Source organism: Ammodytes marinus, assembly GCF_949987685.1.
Source record: "Ammodytes marinus genome assembly, chromosome: 13".
NCBI lineage: Eukaryota > Metazoa > Chordata > Actinopteri > Uranoscopiformes > Ammodytidae > Ammodytes > Ammodytes marinus.
Window position 1 is genome coordinate 7,079,458 of NC_137217.1, and position 19,650 is coordinate 7,099,107.

The following is a 19,650-nucleotide window of genomic DNA, read 5'->3' on the forward strand; positions in this document are numbered from 1 at the left end:
TGAGATAAGAGGAAAGATAAGTGAGTGATGGTTTGACATTTTGGAAAATATGTTTTAAACTAATATGAAGCTTCAGTCAAGAGAGTGTTTGTTTAGCTTAGCATAAACACTGGAAGCAGGGGTAAACAGTTAGCTTGTCTCCGTTCAAAGGATACATCATTTGCACAATCTCATTTTTTCAGTACAAAAAAATAGTAAAAACGAAACATTGTGGTTTTACTGATGGAGTAATGTCCCTCGGATAAACAGTGTCTTGTCACTTTTGGACAGTGACAAGACAGTCGAGCTAGCTGTTTTCACCTTTATGCTAAGCTATGATAAGCATCGCCTTGCCATGGCTTCATGTTTATCGGAAAGAGAAGTTTTCAGTGTATGCTTAAATCTTCAGAAATAATTCTGAAAAATTAAATTAAATACAGATCAAAAGATTAAACGACTACTTGTCTTCACAACATTAAAATAAAAAGGGGCTTAATCTTATTTGAGCTGCCTTTTGAAACAGTAATGGACACAATGTTCGATTGGGAAGTTATCCTGGAGCTTCACAGTGAAGGCAGAGTTGGTCTTTTGGACCAGGACACACAGCCCTGGCAGAGAGGGAGGCAGACAGCTGCTGGTAATCATTACCAGCTGTGCTTTAGCAGACAGGGCCTTCGCACGTCACCTAGAGGAAAACACACACACACACACACACACACACACACACACACATTGAGTTGTTTACACACACTGACAAATGATCAGATACACACGCCAATGTAATAAGGGTATGTAGGGGAGAGTGGGAGTTTGATTTGATTAAGACTGGGCTGGTCTCTTGTTAAAGGCACAGCGCTGCCATATGCTTATACAACTGCAACAGCCTGATGTGCTTTACCAGTGAAACCATTCAAGAAAATCTTCTCTCATCCCTTCTTGGAGTGTTTGCCCAACAAAGACAACCACTTTATTGTTGTCACGAGTCTTAGTTGATCTAAAAAAAACATGTATTCAATCTTTTTTTTCCTTCATTATGTTAATGCTAAGGGGGATTTGAATAGAGGAAATGAATAGGGGATAACGGATAGGGTACTCTGCTCATCTTGTATTGAATTAAAGGGAACAATGTTTTTGATATTTGATGCAACAAATCCTCATTGCAAAAAACGGGTTTTGTTAATCAGAAAATCTCCATAACATTTACACAAAGGAACACGTTACCTGCAGTGATCACTTTCACTTCCTCCTGAGTGGTCGGCAAACTAGTTGGTGGTTGGGTAGCAGGCTGGCGTTCACAGACATGGTTGGATAGTCTGCTAGGTTTCAGAAACATTTCCCACCTTCATTCTACAACATCAAACAGTTTGAAAATGTAGCTGAAGTTCTGTTTCATGTAAAACATAGATTGTTGGCTGTAGTTGAGGCAAAGAGATGCATTTTGAGATCCATATAACTACCTCCTGTCCACTATATTATAGTGCACATGGTCTAAGCTCCGAATGGAATTCTTCTTCTTATCATATCAGTTAAGGAATTTCCCCTTTGCGAGTGAGCACTCTCACGGAAATGTTTGCTGCGCTGGATAAAGCTTTGCTGTAAAAATGAAAACAAGCTGGATGTGTCTTTCTGCCAATACTCTCCATGTTTGCCCCCTTTCCCACTGCCAGGACAATGAAACATGAATCTATTTCTACTGAAAGCTACTGCTTCTGTGATAAAGATGTCATTCAGTATGAATAACCCAACTGTTTGGGGAAGGAAAGAAGATGTAGGACAAATATTGAAAATGAATATGTAAGGAAAACATAGCCTTTCTAGTGCCTAAGGGGTGTCTTCGCTTTCGCCCCGCATGGTCTGGTATATAATCATGCTGACTAATGTTAATGCTAACTCGGTAAATATTTGCATTACTGAGTTGGATTGCTGACTTCATGACCCCTCTCCACTTGTGCTTCTGTAACATTTTGCCACTATACTATGTTACTTTATACATGTGATGCACATGTTTGGTTGTCTTAATTCAATGAAGCAATCTAACCTAGTGATTAAAAAAAACTCAAAGTTAGATTTATTTTATTTATTTATTTATTTACTTTTTTTTTTCAGGATGAATGAGAACAAACAAACAGACAAAGAACACATAGGGCAAGCATGGGCCATACTAGAGTGTGAGATTAAAGGCAAGGCAAGGCAAGGCAAGTTTATTTATATAGCACAATTCAGACACAAGGCCACTCAAAGTGCTTTACAGGGGCAAGATTATAATACATAAAACACATTATAAAACATCCAAACGCGAATAAAAGAAGCAAATAAAATAAAAATTGCAGGTTAAAATAAAAAAGGACAGGAAAAGGAAACAGGCAAATTTACAATTAAAGTAGGTTGCATTCCATACAGGAGTCAGACCATTTTTTCCCAGGCCTTGATATAGCGATAAAATTGTAACCTTAAGGAAAAGGTCAGTCTCTCCATACAGTTTATTTCGTTGACAATTGCAATCCATTCATCTTTAGATGGTGGATGTTCCCTTTGTCACTTCCGGCTGATAGCTTTCTTGCATGCAATAAGAAGGAGGTACTTATCGTGGGCCATAAGGTTAGCATATTCAGTTTTTTAACCTCAATTTTGAAATGATTTTTTTCTCTCTCCTTCAGGCCCGTGAAGCCAACCACTCTGGTGATCAGATGGCGGCCGAGCGGAGCAGCAGGACGGCCAGGACACTGAACCATGTGGGCCTGGGACTGGGCATCGGAGTCATCATCCTCTCCATTATCTACATGGTGGTTGTGGCTTCTCTTATTCATAATTAAATCTCTTTCCCCATTTCCCCATAGTTCTTATCCCCGTTCTCATTCTACGTCACGTAATCAGACCACATCAGGAATGGTACTGCGCTCATCTGGAAAGAGTTTTTATTGAAAATGTGTAATCATTCACAATGTCACCTGATTGGCTTTAAATAACTTCAATAGTAATCTCCACAAACTATCCAAAGATGCATATGTGTAATCAGCTATTTTTGTGTTTGCGGTTTGCTTACTATGTTATTAGACATAATATTAACATAAATTAGTCTGACCAAAGCTTTACAAGTCATTAGTTTAGAGATTTGTCTGATTATACAATGGGAAAAATATCGCTGCCCCTTTCAACAGAATGGTTAACTGTAAATATCTACTAACACCCCTGTTAAAAGCATGCTCACATACAAGTAGTATATACACTATACTAAAAACCAACCTAACAAAGGATGCTCTAAAAAATACTCACAGAAGTAGGGATTTTTTTTTATTTTCTGCGATTTTTTTCTTTCTTTTTTTTCACAGAGTTTCTGAAGTGAGAGTGCACCCTGCAAGTTCTAATCCTTTTTGGGCACAGCTTCTTCAGCCAGTGGAGCCAATATAGCCGACATAGCCAAGCGCTCAAACAGTTGCTCTATTCTATAGCTTGTTTTGTATCTCGGGATGTTGTTTGCCATGCAATGTTTGTATGTTCTTGTCTTCACCAAACCTGAAAGAGTAAGATTTCACTGTATATCAAATGCCTTTATAAATAAACTGCAAGTAAATTGACAGAAAAAAATGCTTGTACTGTCTGTATTTAGATTATTTTTATGTGGCCAGAGCCTGAAAAGGTTTTGACTCAACATACATTTATTGTACTGCTGCAAAACAATGTGGACCTAAAGTTGCAACCCACCTAATCTGCACCTGTCATTCAAATATGTGATGGGCTCCAAAGGCTGGTGTTCTCCAGCTGCCAGACAAAAGTCATATACTGCATAAGGTGACCCACAAGGGTCAACACAACTGCAGAAGCCACAGCACAACTGCCAAACCACAACACAAATGCAAAAGCCACAACAAAATAAAATGCCACAATGGAAGTGACCAGCAGTTCAACTTTATTATAGGATAGGGTTGCCGGGGGACTTTAATTGCCGAGAAACCGCACGAAAGTATGAGGAAGTCAGAAGATCGAGGAGTTTGACGAGTAAGGTTAGTGAAACGATGCCAGATAACAGATTAATCATGCTGTGTGACCTGTGTCACAAATGAGCAATGTTGTTTAATGTGTTTATATTTTCAAAGTTCTGTACTCAACTGGAATCTAACGTTAGGTTATTAGGACGCTATAATACAGTAACATTAGCATTAACTTGTGTAATTTGTATAATCAACAACATTGCTTAAATGTGACAGTCGAATACAGTAGCTTTTGCATTTATGTTTTGGCTTTTTTATTCCTGTTGTGGCTTGTACTGCTGTGCTGTGGCTTTTGCTGTTGTGTTGACCCATCGTACACATCTATTTCCTCCCTTTTATTACCACTAAAGGTTCCCTCAGGACTTATAAGTCAGCCACATGATGACAGAATGACTCAAAAGTAGGAGCCCCGGTTGCAGCGCAGACCGGTTTAGTTATATTACATTCTGTGTGGCATAAAAACTGTCCTGAATTGAACTGGGAAACTCTGTTATGAAAGGAGATCTCAGTTAATGTTGGGTCAACATGAAGCTAGGCGTAAGCTTTGTTTAAGGCATGTTTAGAGTGCAGACTCAACCTCCCCCCATCCCTGCTCATTCCTGGAGATGTGCCAGTGCTGCTGTGGTAAATGCTTTGTCCCGGTCTCCTGCTCTGCCGGCCCCACCCTCACTTCCTCCCTTCTCATGCTCTCCCTTTTTTATCAACCGTTTCTCCTCTTCCATACCCATCGCCCTGCTCATTCCTCCCCACACATGTAACCACAATCTCCCCCCACTTTCTTTGTGCCTCCCCTTTCCCTGTCCTTCTCCTGCCTTCTCATCTTACCGACGTTCTGCATTTGTGAACTAAAATGACCACCTATACCCAGTCTTTGCCTTTTCACATTTCTTTGGCACTTCAAACATTCCCTTTCTATCCTAGCCTACATTCTTATCGCTGACATCTCTCCTACTCCAGTATCTCCTTTTAACAAATCCTTCCATGTTACGTGATAGCTGGCACACATGCTGGCCGAGTCTTCTGGCCCTCATTGTTGCACTGGGGAAAATACTTCTATCCCTCCCACTAACACTGGCCCAACACTTAAGGTGGAGTCAGTGATTCTGGAGTACGCTTGTTGTCAAAATCAAAATCATTGAGTATCCCATCACAATCCACTACCTCTCTGTACTGTGTGAAGGCTGAACAATGAATCCAGTGTTAATACTCAGCCTAGGCTCTGTAAACAGGAATGTAAACAAAGGGAGCAGGGGTGTAGCGAGCAACATGCCTGTAGCTGATTCTGAGGAGATATTCACTCAATTTGACAACAAGCATTCTTCAGAATCACTGACTCCTCCTTTAACTGTCTGTGTTCCGCTTTCCCCCATTGATTTTAAATCATATTATCAATTTACTGCTGTTCAATACTAGACATTTGACTGAGGTCAATTTAATCATATTATGTTTTGGGTAGATACAGTTTTTGCACTCATCATAAAACATGAACAAACATCTGTCCTTCTGACTGCTCAATATGTGTTCTCCTTTAGACGTCTGCCTTTGATTGATTTGTTGGTATGATAAATCAATGCACACTTGTCTCTCTCTATTTAGCTATGGTGACTTTTTTGTCCCTCAAAATTCAAAGTGGATCATAAAGGCATTGTCTGACATTTCGAGGCGTGACCAGACAAGTGTTAATGTGGGATCCATTGGGTTTAACAGTGGATTTATTATAATCACGTTTTCTATTGAATTTGCATTTGTCAGGCTGCATAGGCCTACTGTATGTATAATTGATTCTGCATTCCATGTGGATTTCTAAAGTGCATGCAGGGACATGCAGGGACAAGCATTGTGCGTTAGCTTTAGGCTACAAGTGCCATGATTTGTGGCTTTTAAGTGTTCTACTGGGGACATGATATTTCGTTATTTTTTCTTTCTCTAGCTCAGTGGAAGTGCAGACTGGCATGAGAATGAGCTCCTCTGATGACTAATCTGTCCTAGAAACAGGCCATATGCCAGGAAAGGGTGTAGCTTTCTAAAACCACTGCTGTCCCGTTGATTTGAAGCACTTGTTCGGAGTGGGAGGGAGAGTTAATCTGCAAGGTGCACTCTGTGGTAATAACACTTAACCTTCACACATTCAATACACTTTCTTGTACTGATTCTGAACACTTTCCAACCACCTGTCTATCCATGTGCAGGTACCATCAAAAAAATACTTACATTTTTTTTATCAACAAAAGTTCTTATCTGTTGTTGCTTTATTTGTTGTGGTGAAAGTCAAAGTCACATTTCAGTCATTCGAAGTATGTGCGTCAACTTTGAATAATATATTTGCTCTATTTTTTATCTATTTATCTCAGGATAACCTTATTCACCGGGGTAGTAAAGAACGTTTTTAAACTAATAAATACAAATGTAATCTATTTTTTGATCAGTCAGTCATTTTTAGATAAGGTCAGATGAAGGAAACACATTGATATGTATTATGGAGCCTATATTTATCAAATCATATGCTGAGTATGTTTCAGAAACTGAACTACAATATTCCATTCAGGTTACAGATGGTAAAATAACAGCAGATCCAACACGGGTAGTGTGGCATGAAGGTATAAACATTTTATTGTAGGCTATTTCCCTTTCTTTCCGATTATACTCTCCATTGTGTAAGTAGAGATGATGCCAGCTAGCCTACAGTATACCTTCATCCCTTGTTGTTGTGCTGACCGGTAGACTGGGTTTGGCTTCTTTGACAGCCATACAGGATGCGAGGCGGCTCAAGTTACTGTTTGTTTAGTGGTGGCTGACTTCCCGCAAGAGTTTCGAGTGAGGTAAAGACGCAGTTTACAGTAGGGCTGTTACAGGACAATTGCACCACATCACTGACTGTTACCGGACTGACGTCAAACAGCTCTTGTTCGACTACGGGCTTCTGCTGCCCCCTATTGGCTATATAGTATTATGAAGATAGTTAGTATCTGTACATGATTATCTATTTACAGGTGCAGTATATTTTCGGCCTTTACTCAGAAAAACGGCGTTGGTAGTGGGTTGATGAAAGAAGACGCAGTTTGAGGCAGATGAGGAGGTCTCAGGAACAATTCATTTATTTAAGCAACAAAACTCATCCTGCAGTCAAAACGAAGCCAATAAAAAGTTAAAGTGTTTGTAGCCAAAAAACTAATAGAGGTAGGCTACATGCATAAAACCAAAAGCTATGAAGAGTTCCTGTATACTAAAAGACCTGTCTCTTCCTGAATTGTGGTGGCTTTTAATCTGCAAATCTAAGTGAGTTGATTGGTCCTTAGGTCAGTAAGCTCCACCTCGCCTAACTCCTGATTGATGCTTTTATTCTTCTGTGTAATGAACTGTAGCCTATGTATTGCACATTTATAGCACTTTTCATAACACAAATCAAGGTTGCCTAAGAGGAGGGACCAAGTAACCCAGATGTTTTATTTTAGCCTAGTAGTTTGCATTGGTGTTGAACTGTTCCCTAATTTTTTTCTTCTTTGAATAAAGCCTAATGCTGCTAGTAAAATACCACCAGCCACTCAACCCTCAATAGTAGACATGATATAGAATAATTACCTTTATTACAGTTTAACCAAATGTTTTAACAATAGGCTACAGGAGATATTTGAAAGCACTACACATGCATTGTAGGCTATTCAATTAAATTTGTGTCAGCGAAACCGTGAATGTTCTCTTTTACTTTACATAAACATTAATGCAGAAAAGGCACACATTGCTTCATAAAAATTCACCAGAATGCAGGAAATTAAGTGTTTAATGCTCAAAATTTTCTGGGGGGGGCACCCCCAGACCTCCACTTATAATATGTCCACACCCAATGTTTAATTAAAATCTGTCCTACGACTTTGCAATTCATTAATTCGTTTATTTTAATAACATTTTTGATGTTTTATCACATTTTCCAATTGTCCTTTAGTTCTGATTTATTATGAACAATATGTAAAGGACACTAGCAAAAATGATTGGGTGGGAAAGAGGACATGGTTTTGGGTCCCTTGGCCAAAAAATCTCACTCCAAACTTTTGGTGAAACTTGGCAGCCCTGCCAAGGACCTTCTCGGAGCCCTCTATTGTGTACAATTTGAATGATCTACAGATCAGCCTGCTGGCTTCCTCAACTTAAGCAATCCACTCTGCACACACATATACCCACGAGAGCTGCTCCAGGCTCCCCCTATAGTTAAGTATGTATGTAATTAAACAATCTCCTGATTATCAGTAATCTTAGAATGTGTCATAACGAAATACACTACACAGGTGTCATCATTATTGAAAGACAACCTCAGATATTGTGTTTCTAATGCATCATCTGCACTTTATTGAACAAATTAAAAGAAATACAAATGGCAAAATCTCAAGAAAATTAACTCAAACTCCCTTTCAGCAATTCAGTACATGACACATGAAATGAGCAGAGTACTTTAAGTGTCAACAATGGGCATATCCTTCATAGTCCTGGTTAGTGGCCATCTCACATACACTTCTGTCACAGACATAACACAGCTGTGCTTAACTGGACAGCGCTGTTATGAAAGCCACTCTTGTAGCACTTGGAGAGCTGACATGGTTGTTGGTGCTCTGATACAACTCATAACTTCTGACAGCAGTCGTCAGCATCCCTTAATGCCCAATAACTCAACGGTTCTCTTTACTTGCTTTTATCATTTATCACTTTGAGGTTGCAGAGAAAGCAACAGCTACTCCAAAATGTATACACAAAGCCGATTTATACGACGGAAAGAAGTTACACAGTGGCTGAATATAAACATGCATCAACCTGCTTTATTTAATTAACATTTATATACTATTTACCAATCAAAATGTATAAGGTGAATCAGCTATGTATCTACTGAACAGGAGCTAGAAGCAGTAAATGCTATCCAAGACTGAAGGCCATAGTGAGTGAGAAAAAAACTACCTAATACTTTAACAAGTACATACAGTATATGACTCGCCATGTTTATTGTACATTAAATTCAATATTTACATACTTATAACTTCCCACTGCGGCTTGATGGAGTCGTGTGCATTTTCAGATTACAATCATACCCCACAATCTCTTCACTTCAGGAGAGCCAAAGAAGAGAAGTTATAATTTAAGGAACATTTAATGCAATGCTAGATTAATGGCGTCATCACAAAAGGCCAAGCGCGAGTGTTGCAACACATGTCAACTGTTTTTTTTCTTCTCTTCTTCAGCTGGAGGCTGACATTTCATCAGTCGCCTGCTTGCCTTGGAGTGCCTTATGAAATATATATATACACACAGAAGACCAATGCACACAGAGTGAGAGGTCACAAGAACCATGTTGAAATCTAGCTGCTGCACATAGATCAAATCAAGGCAAAACACAGGTGAAGAAAAGGAACAGGAAGGGATGTTGGCTTAACACAGGTGCAACTGCAAGCATAAAAGTTCTCAAAAGTCTATTACAGGAAAAGCTTCGGCATAAATAGTAGATATTTGGAGGAGAAGAGAGGGAGGAAAAGTGGAGGAGAGGGGGAGGAAGGGGGAGATGAAGGAAAGATGTTCTTAGTAGGAGCGGATGGCGGGAGGGACGGCGGCACATTCCTCCTCATTCAGAGAGTGATCAATAACCGGGCGATAATCAAGGGTCACCTGCGAGCAGACAAAAACAAGAAGGTAAATCATTAATTCCTGACTAAAATGGCCTCTTTACATTCACATTGATACTAAGGGTGTATTCACACATGCCGTGTTTAGTTCAGTTGAAACGAACTCAGATGCACTTCTGCCTTTGGTGCGCATCTTTCAGGCAGGTGTGAATACAGCAATCGCACTCGGGTGCGGACCAAACAAACGCTCCGAGACCCAGCTGAAGAGGTAGTCTCGATGCGTTTCCAAACGCACTCTGCTGCAGTTCGTTTGTGGTGTGAATTTGTTCGGACTCGATCCGACCCAAATGCAGGAGGCACTGTGCCTTTTCTTTCTTTTCTTTTTTAATAAATAGCCGTCAGCTTCACATTATGGGAAAGTGTTGTTGTCACCATTATTAGGAAGATTAGTTGTGGTTTGACCGGGAGCCCAGAACAATATAAATGCTGAATGTGTTTAGCGATCAGATGAAGGAGAGGGGAGCGTCTCTCGCACAGTGCCAACAGGTTCACGCTGCGCAAGAAGTGTGTGTTTTTATTTTGCTTCCCATGTACGGGACCGTCAATACTATCCCCGTGTCAGTTTGGAGCTGAACTGCGCCGACCCAGCTGATACACAGCTTAATCAGCTGAGTGTCAGCTTGAGCCTATTCTTCTCGCGTGACGCGCATCCAGCACCAAAAATACAGTAAAAATGATGTTTCACATCGTAGGCTACAAGCCACATAACGTGGCATTGACATAAGGCTACACATTATGACCATATGAAACAACAATAATTTGATGTTTTTCCTCTTTATTTATAGGTTAGATGTAGGCCCTTTTATTATTTTTAGCCCCATATTATATCAATGATATATATTTCGCAGTTTAAACTTCGTGCTTCCTGTTTCTCTCCACCCCAGAATGTCTGTCCAATGAATGAATGACCTCAGATCACGTGTGGTTTTGCTTCGTAATGCTGGTTCACTTGCAAAAGGGGCAATATGAAAGTGGACCACACCAAACAAAAAAAATCAAAACTCTATTTGGTCTGGACCAAAGCAAGTGCACTAGCGGACTTTCCCAGTGTGAATACACCCTAAGAGTATCCCAACATGTGGCTGTAGGGCGCTGCATTGTACCTTTCCAGTCTTGGGGTCAACAGTGGACAAGGTGTGTTTCCTCCAGTGCTGTTCGAAGGGCAGCTTCACCTGACCGGCCAGGGGCTTTGCGTAGTCGAGCTCATCCATGCGGTCCTGGAGTAATGGTCGAGAAGAAAAAAAAATGTCAGAGGAGAGAGTTTATTTATTTGTTTATTTAACAGGGACAATGCACAGCACATAAGCAGTACCAGAGTTAGCTATAAGCTCATTTTCATCTGTAGTCCCTGGGACTGACTGCTGACTAGTTAGATTAGCTAATTTAGGCAAAAAATAAATACAATATCAGTTTAGAAAAGAACGGATCAAAAGGGGGAGAGAAAAGTCAATAATAAAAGAGAAAAAAGGATAAAGAACAATGGATAAAGAAACACAGCTAAACGTATGATCAAACCGACCTTGAAGTCCTCTCTGGCGTGGGCCCCCCTGCTCTCTTTCCTCTGCTCAGCAGAGTTGATGGTCTGGACAGCGTTCAGCATCAGATTCTGCAGCTCCATCGTCTCCACCAGGTCTGTGTTCCACACAATGCCTGAGGCAGAGGAGAGAGGATGAGACTTATTGTGTTTTACCTTTCATGTCACTAGAGTTACCATGGCACTCTTTAGCAGAAAGGGGGCAGAAGGAAGGCTAACAGGCAGTGGAATTGGCACAGTACCTCTGTCAAAGGTCTTGATGTCTTCCATGGTCTGGTACACTGCGTCCATCTTCTCACATCCCTCCTTCAGAACAGAGCCGGTACGGAACACTGCAGCGTGGGCCTGCATGGTCTGTGAGGAAAGGCAGGAAGAGACACTTAATTTATGTTTGTCTAAATACTTTCCTGTTCACAGGGCATGTGCAAGGCACACCCAAAATACTTTTAATAGCAGTAGAATACAGCTTACTACTGAGAAGTGTGTGTACCTTCTGCATGTTGAGCCTGATCTCGGAGGTTCTCAGGGTTCCGTTGGCATACCTCAGCTTGTCCAGGTTGGCCACAGACTCCTCCCCTGCACTGGCCTTCAGAGGGGACAGTTTCTCTCCTGAAGACAAAACACCACAGTCAGCAGGAAAGCAAGCAGCCGCCAGTGTACCGGAACACTGCTCTCAGATATTATTCAGTCTGCCATGTGACAACGTACAGGCCTTACAGGAGAATGAATGTTTCTCAAATGATGCCACCTGATTATAAGTACAGGGAACTGTTGGGCCGCTTTGTGGCATGGTGTGGGAACAAACATCTCCTCTTAAATGCAACCAAGACTAGATGGTTGTGGATTTTGACAGGAATAAGATGAACACTATTTATGTAGAAGAGGCTGAGGTGGTGGAGGAGGGCTACAGATACCTGGGTGTTCACCTGGTCAACAGACTGGACCAGAAAAGTAACATGGAGGCTGTCTACTGGAAGGGACATAGCGAGTAACCTCATGGGGAAGCTTAGATCCTTCAATCTGTGCAACAAGATGTTGCATATCTTCTACCAGTTTGTTTTGCAGCCATTTCCAAGTCACTAATGGAGGCTTCACACCTGTTAAGGCCAGGACACACCGGCCCGATAATCGCCGTCGTAGAGTCGGGAGGGGGCGGGGACACGAATCTGTTTGGTGTGTGCCGTGACGTCGGTCGTCGTAGGGCTTCTTTTGAGCCGATTGAACATGTTCAATCGGCGGCGGACAGTCTTTCAGTTGGAGCAATTTGATTGGTGGAGGGCTAGCGAATCAGTGAAGCCCGGAAGTCAGGCGGGTAGCACAAACAGCTAACAACAGTTAGCCATTGTTTTAATGTGTTTGTTTGTTTCGTTCAGCGAGTACTCACATGCATCAACCATTGTTGACTGCTCGACACTCTCTGCTAAAAATGGTGCTCTTTATGGTCCATAAATATAAATACGTATTTCTATCTATGTTTATGGTCTAGAGAGTTGTCCCATCATTTCCGGCTTCCGTATTTTTTGGGGCCACAATACAGATTAGCGCCGCCTGCTGTTATGGAGACATTACGTCCCGCGCAAGCGCAGAGCGTACGGAAAGTCAGTAGTCGGCTCGGTGTGTTCTTGGCACTTTTTTGGCCGCGACGGGCAGACTGGAGCTGCCTGAAACGGCAGACTCCATTTTTGGGTAGTCAGACCAGTGTGTCCTGGCCTTAAGTCCACTTTTAAATGTCTTCTAATGTGTTTTATGTATTTTAATCTTGCCCCTGTAAAGCACTTTGAATGGCTTTGTGTTTGAATTGTGCTATATAAATAAACTTGCCTTGCCTTGCCTTAATGTTTGCTTCCTTGGCTCGCACCAGATGTGAGAATGATACATTTACTTGTCAGAATGTCCATGCAGAAAAACAACAGAGAAACCCTTTAGGAAGTAGATCATTTTCCTCAGCATATAACACATCACTACTGCAATGCACCTAAGTACAGGCCTTATTTGATATCAAGAACAGCGGGAGAATTTAATAAATATGCTATCCATCTGATAAAACTCACCAGGTTTGTGCTCCTCAGCAATGGTGAGGGCGCAGGCTCTGCCGAACACCACCAGGTCCAGCAGTGAGTTAGCTCCCAGCCGGTTAGCACCGTGGACGCTAGCAGATGCCGCCTCTCCGCAGGCATACAGGCCAGGAACAATCTTGTCCTTTCCATCTGCATAAGTGATCACCTGAAGGCAAAATATCATATCACTTTGTTGGTGGGGGTCGGCTCACAGTGAAGTACTTCAAAGAGAGACTGTGGAGGGAATGTTAGTGGGTGCACACATTAACCTACCTGTCCCTTGAAGTTTGTAGGTACTCCGCCCATATTGTAATGAACGGTGGGCAGGACAGGGATGGGCTCTTTGGTGACATCGACTCCGGCAAAGATCATGGCCGTCTCAGAGATACCAGGCAGCCTGGTGGCCAGCTGCTGGGGAGGAAGGTGGTGAAGCTGCAGGTATACGTGGTCCTTCTCTGGACCAACACCCCTGAGGGAGACACCAATAAGAGATAAGCAACAGCCGCAGCTTACTCTGTCATTACCGGACAAAGAAACTGAAAATAAAGTGGGAGGGAAATATTACATTTCATTCATGCACACACAAACACACACACTTAGTCCGTACCTGCCCTCTCTGATCTCTATGGTCATGGAGCGGGACACCACGTCTCTGGAGGCCAGGTCTTTGGCGTTGGGTGCGTAGCGCTCCATGAAGCGCTCTCCCTCACTGTTGACGAGGATTCCTCCCTCACCACGGCAACCCTCTGTGATCAGACAACCGGCTCCGTAGATTCCTGTAAAGTATAGTGGAAGAGATACAGTCATCTTGATCCAGAAATCCTCCTAAACACCAGGATAAATGTTGTTACTTTTTACCGTCAAATAGGTTTAGGTGTTCATACTTATTCAATGTATTAGTTTCTTAGAAACAACTGGATTCTCATTTAAACCATTTGACACATTGAGAATATTTTACACAATCCAATCCACCTTGTTAAGCTACTGTTTACTATTCCATTATATTTAAAAAAAACATTTTTGATTATTTATTTTTTTACACTTGTGTGCTTCCAGTGGTCATATTGTTTGTGATCCAACACAAACAGTCTTATCAGTTGGCCCATGAGAAAGTAAATACTCATACACAACAATGTTGACAGTCAAATGCCTTAATAGGCAACCAAAATATTTTAACTAGATAAGAGCAATTGTCTTTCTGTATTTACGGGACCATACACTTTGCAACACAGCTTGCAATGTTGCTGTAAGAATCCACTCTGGCCACTAGCCAAACGATCTAGACTTTAGGGGGCAAACGTGCTCGGGTACGGAACAGATGGCCTAGTGTGAGTGCGCCCTAACTGGATTAGAAGGGGCTCGGCCTCAGTTGACCTTCCAGAGGCCCCAGCGCCGGGCTACTTCAAACACAAGTGAAGGGTCTGGTGTCAAATGTCTCGAAGGAACAAAAATAACGACCACCACTTGTCTTTACATAAGTGTGGCCAACAACCAAGCTCAATGCAAACAACCAAGCCTGAACAAATCCTTTGATCACCCCGATTTTAAAAGTCAGGGACTGTAGATGTTGTTCGTTTGAGTGACAGGGATACAGAACAAGGACGCAGAAATACACACATGCCAGAGTGGCTCATTCATTTGAAAGTTAGAATGTAAATTAACCAGATGCAGTTTCACCTCATATAGTAAATAAGACAAAACAGAAATGAATTAATAGTTAACCAGCAAGTTGTTTAAGTACTGCTGGAGATAATGAGTGCTTACATCAGTGTATCTTTATTTCCCTGTAGTAAAATGTAAACAAGTTTATATTATTCATGCTGTGTATTATCACAACTTACAATAACAGTATGGACTTTGAACAGTCATGATTACTAGGTAATCTAGACCTGTCTTTGCAGTATCCTGTAGTAGCTTCCAGTAAGTAGCTGCTGTGGAGTTTTCTAAATACTTAGTAATGAGTTTATTTTTTCCTCACCAGTGGGGTGGAACTGTACGAACTCCAAATCCTGGCAGGGCAGGCCAGCTCTGGTCACCATTGCATTTCCATCTCCAGTACTGGTGTGGGCAGATGTGCAGCTGAAATAAGCTCTTCCATAACCCCTGAAAAAAAAAAGAAAAAAAAAAAAAAAAAAAAATTTTACTCTTTCAATAAAATGTCATACACTTTTGGTGATTAGCACAGTTTCAGAAACATCTCTTCCTCATATGATCTGTCACACTATTGCTGTTAACTAGATTTAAAACTGTAAATGGTGCCAAATTGTTCTATTTAAGCAAACAGTGAGCATGTGGCCTACCCGGTAGCAATGACGGTATTCTGGGATCTGAAGCGGTGAATAGATCCGTCCTCCATGCAGAGAGCAATCACTCCTTTACACTCTCCATTTTCCATGAGCAGGTCCAGGGCAAAGTACTCCACAAAGTAACTGGTGTCGTAACGAAGAGACTGAACAGGAAGGCAGAGGGAGACAGGACACACAGTCAGTTAAATGATACTGTGCAGAAGAAAAAAAAAAAAGGTTGCTCAGGTACAGACCAAGTAGCGTGTTTAGTGCGTGTATACTCACCCTTCCATAAAGCGTATGCAGCAGAGAGTGTCCAGTCCTGTCTGCCACACAGCAGCAGCGGTGAGCCTGGCCTCCTTTTCCAAACTGGAGACTCTGACCACCAAAGGCCCTCTGGTAGATCTTACCATCGTCAGTGCGGCTGAACGGCATGCCAAAGTTCTCCAGCTGTGAAAAGACGAGGCACAGCAAAATGAGGATGAGATATCCTGTTGTGTCATACATGTATGTGGATAGAGCTATTATAAAAGAGTGACGCACAAATTAAAACCCATTCATTAAAAAGAAAGAAACAACAAAAAACACCTTACCATTTCTTATTCAAATGAAATACATAATCCAAAAGGCAATTACAAGTTACTCAAAAGTGATTGACTAGTTGGTGACAGTGTCAGGAAAGTGCTGATAAATTCCAACTGACATTTGAACTAGAAGCTGGAATTATTTATGAAAATCTGCTTTTGATTGATTCATTATTTTTTTTATTGATTCAATTTATTTCAGACATATCAAAAATCAAAAACAAAATGAAAAGCATGAAAATATAAAAAAAATACATTCAAATGATTTCACAAATTAAAAATAAACAAATTATATTTTGAAGTGATATGCCTGAAAAGGAGTAGGAAGAAGTATACATTTATTTAATCCTACCCCTTTTCCACAGCTCAATAATTCATATTTGTTATATTAGTTTCCTGTGTTCCTTATAATCTCTTATGCAATCTATACAATTTGTTATACTATATTTGATATTTACAATCCATTCAAATATACAACTTGATATAGCATAATTGTTTTATATTTATGCAATCCATATATCTATATCTATTATATACATACAATATATACAAAGATTCAAAATAGCTGAACTAATCCTAATCTTATTAGGATAAATGGGGAAACAGTTTCCCCGTATACTGTTTGTTCCAATAGAGCTGTTAAGCGGAAGTGGCGGAAGTACGGGGCATGGGACCTCTCGGCTGAAAAAAAATGAATGGGAGTCTATGGAAAGTAATCTACTATTTTCTGGTCCCAGTCATTAAATGCCTTGGATTACATATATGTTTTGTATGGGTCTAAATGATAATTTTTCATGTGAAGAGTTTGACGGTATGTTGTATGATTATTCGTCTAACGGCTTTTGAAAAAATGTTACGAGAACAACTACAAGTCTTGTCGCCTCTGGACGTCACCTCAACACATTCCCTCCACGTCTCGACTGACAGTGCTAATGCTAATGCTAATGGCTGGCGTGGACAACGCCAACAATCTCCCCACTCGAGAAATTGAAACTCTCCACATGTCCACTTGTGTAGTGGTTTTCGCCACGCTGAAGACTTTTGTCTTGTCATTGAAAGAAAGCGGTAAAGTGCATTAAAGACACAGCCATGTTTCTGAGCTAAGCGGGTGCGAGTGGTGGTGACGTATATCATAAGTGTCAAGAGCAGCGAAGAGCTGTAGTCCACAAAAGCGCTCTGCACAAAACCTGACCGTATCCAGCTTCTACTCACTAAATTGTTCCATTCTTTGCACGAAAAAATACCATCTAAATCCATACAAAACATATGTGTAATCGAAGGCATTTCATGACTGGGACCAGAAAATAATACATTTCTTTCCATTGACTACCGTTGTAATTTTTCGAGCCGAGAGGTCCCATGTCCCGGAAGTAAGCCACTTCCGCTTAACAGCTCTATAGAATGACCTACTGTCTCTGATTTCCCTCCTTTGTTGTCATAAAGCCGGTAAATGACAGCTAGCGTAACCACTGCATGTGTATGTGTATGTGCGTGCATGCGTGTGTGTGTCTTCACCTCCACCACGGCCGCAGGAGCCTGCTCTGTCATGTAGTGGATAGCGTCCTGGTCTCCCAGCCAATCGGATCCCTTCACTGTGTCGTAGAAATGCCACCTCCAGTCATCCTCCTCCATGTTCCCCAGAGCTGCATTGATCCCACCCTGTGGACAAGATTCATAATCAGCAAAGTTGAAAGTGAGCACTACTGTTGATGGTATAGTATATGAGTTAGCTAAAATCCCTGTATAATGCTTTCAAAAAGGATAGAAATTCTTCAGAAAAAAAACTTTCAAAACAATTATATTATTTCTTCAAAAATATGTGGTAGTACCTGTGCGGCAACAGTGTGAGAGCGGGTGGGGAAGAGCTTGGTGATGCAGGCCGTGTTGAAGCCAGCCTCCGACAGACCAAAGGCTGCCCTGAGTCCTGCTCCTCCAGCTCCTACCACCACAGCATCAAACTCATGATCCACTACAGGGTACTGAGTGGAGATCTGGAAAACCATGAAGGAGATGGGTTACTTCCAATTAAGAGTAGTTTGTACATAGCAGAAACAGAATATCTCGTTATGGTCAGGGATCACTGTGAAAATGTATAGTTAAAGTCCAATTTGAGGCCATACTTGTACATAATTAAAATAAGGGACTGACTTTGATATCGACTTGATGTGTAATCACATTTCTAGCTATGTATCCTATTCTAGCTATGCATCCTATCATGAAACCATACTAATATTGACTATATTGAAGGTGTAGTCAGCAATTCTGTAGACTGCTTGTTGTTGAAATCAGTTTTTGTAAAAATGACTAAATATCTCCTCAATGATTTGCTACCTGTCCGTATTGTGTGCGTGCTGAAAGAAAATCCAGTATTAATCCACAGACTTGGCTCTGTTAACTGATATGTACAACCAGGGTATGTAAACAAAGAGGCCCACCGTAGGTAGACACACAGTACGGACAGGTAGTGGATCGTGAAGAGATATGCAGTCATTTTGACAGAAAGTGATTTTGACAACAACGTTCTCCAGAATCACGGACTCCACCTTTAAATAGGGATCAACATATATGAGCAAAGGTAACTTACATCGTCGGATACTTTGGCACTTGTTTTCTTGCCATAGATGGAGAAGTGAAAGTCCCTGGACCCCTGAACTGCAGTAGCGGGGACCTGGAAGAGAACATTTTTACTTTTTTATTTTAATAAATTTTTCTATTTTTGGACATCAAACAAAGGCAGCCCTATTGCTCTAATAGGAAAACATTTATCATGAAGATAGATTACTGCACACCTATTGAAGTGATACTCTGTTAACAAGCATTCACTGCTATGTTTATTCAGATATTGAAGGCAGGTTTAACTGTATATTCATAATAATAACACTTCCATAACAATCCACAATTAAGTAATAATTTCTTCATTTATCACACATTGTACATGATAGTCGTTTATAAATTACAACTGTGTCATTCTAAGATTACTTAACTCCAAAGTTGACTTGGAAGATAAGTGCATTGTATCCTTAACGTTTTGCATGCTAAGTCAAGACAGTGGCTCAAGCGGTTTTCCACAAGGGCAACTGAAGTAAGTGATAAATGTTGGAAAACCTAAATTATTTTGACATTTCATTGAAAACACGAGTCTCCTTGTAAAGGGTGCATCAATTAGAGATGGCATAGATGTATAAGAAATTATGTTTAACTCGCAAAATAGCTTTTTTCAAGGTGTCACATTGAACCAGCCCAAGCTACATAACCAACACAGCCGAGTTACGCAAGTCAGAGACTGCCGGTTATGAAAGCGGAAAGAGCAGCAAAACAAAGGCACACATAATGGAATCAAATATAGATATGTTAAATATGTACTATGCAGTTATTACTACTCACTGCTTTTGCTGTTTTAGACAACACCCTCTTGGAGAGGAGACGGGACGCTGCGCGGACACTCGCCATGTTTTCGGTTGAAGGACTGATTCTGATTCACTGCCGGAGAGACTCGGCTATTCTGTTGCACTGGACCAAACCACTCCCCGAAAACAGGGGTATCACTACAGTAACATGTAAT

The 19,650-nt window shown here is 41.1% G+C and overlaps 2 protein-coding genes across 4 annotated transcripts in view; one reads left to right on the forward strand and one right to left on the reverse strand.

Annotated features, from left to right (window-relative positions):
• The window catches only part of LOC307259420 (uncharacterized protein), a 36,303-nt gene extending 32,745 nt beyond the window's left edge, over positions 1-3,558 (forward strand). The window contains exons 3-4 of one of the 3 annotated variants that reach the window (XM_080039254.1): positions 2,637-2,765; positions 3,309-3,558. In XM_080039254.1, the coding sequence (XP_079895380.1) occupies positions 2,637-2,765; positions 3,309-3,317 (138 nt within the window). In that variant the 3' untranslated portion in view covers positions 3,318-3,558. Of the gene's footprint in view, positions 1-2,636 lie in introns of all 3 variants that reach the window. The other 2 variants (XM_080039255.1, XM_080039253.1) reach the window with 2 other exon arrangements.
• Positions 3,559-8,755: 5,197 nt separating this feature from the next.
• Positions 8,756-19,581, reverse strand: sdha (succinate dehydrogenase complex, subunit A, flavoprotein (Fp)). Its single transcript, XM_080039049.1, has 15 exons — positions 19,473-19,581; positions 18,673-18,756; positions 17,918-18,079; positions 17,604-17,747; positions 15,790-15,954; positions 15,520-15,668; positions 15,198-15,322; positions 13,827-13,995; positions 13,493-13,688; positions 13,214-13,385; positions 11,653-11,771; positions 11,405-11,516; positions 11,148-11,278; positions 10,732-10,845; positions 8,756-9,611 (listed from the first exon to the last, which is right to left on the reverse strand). Exons 1-15 carry the CDS (start codon positions 19,536-19,538, stop codon positions 9,525-9,527), a joined length of 1,995 nt encoding a protein of 664 aa, XP_079895175.1. The 5' UTR covers positions 19,539-19,581; the 3' UTR covers positions 8,756-9,524.
• Between the last annotated feature and the right edge of the window lie 69 nt (positions 19,582-19,650).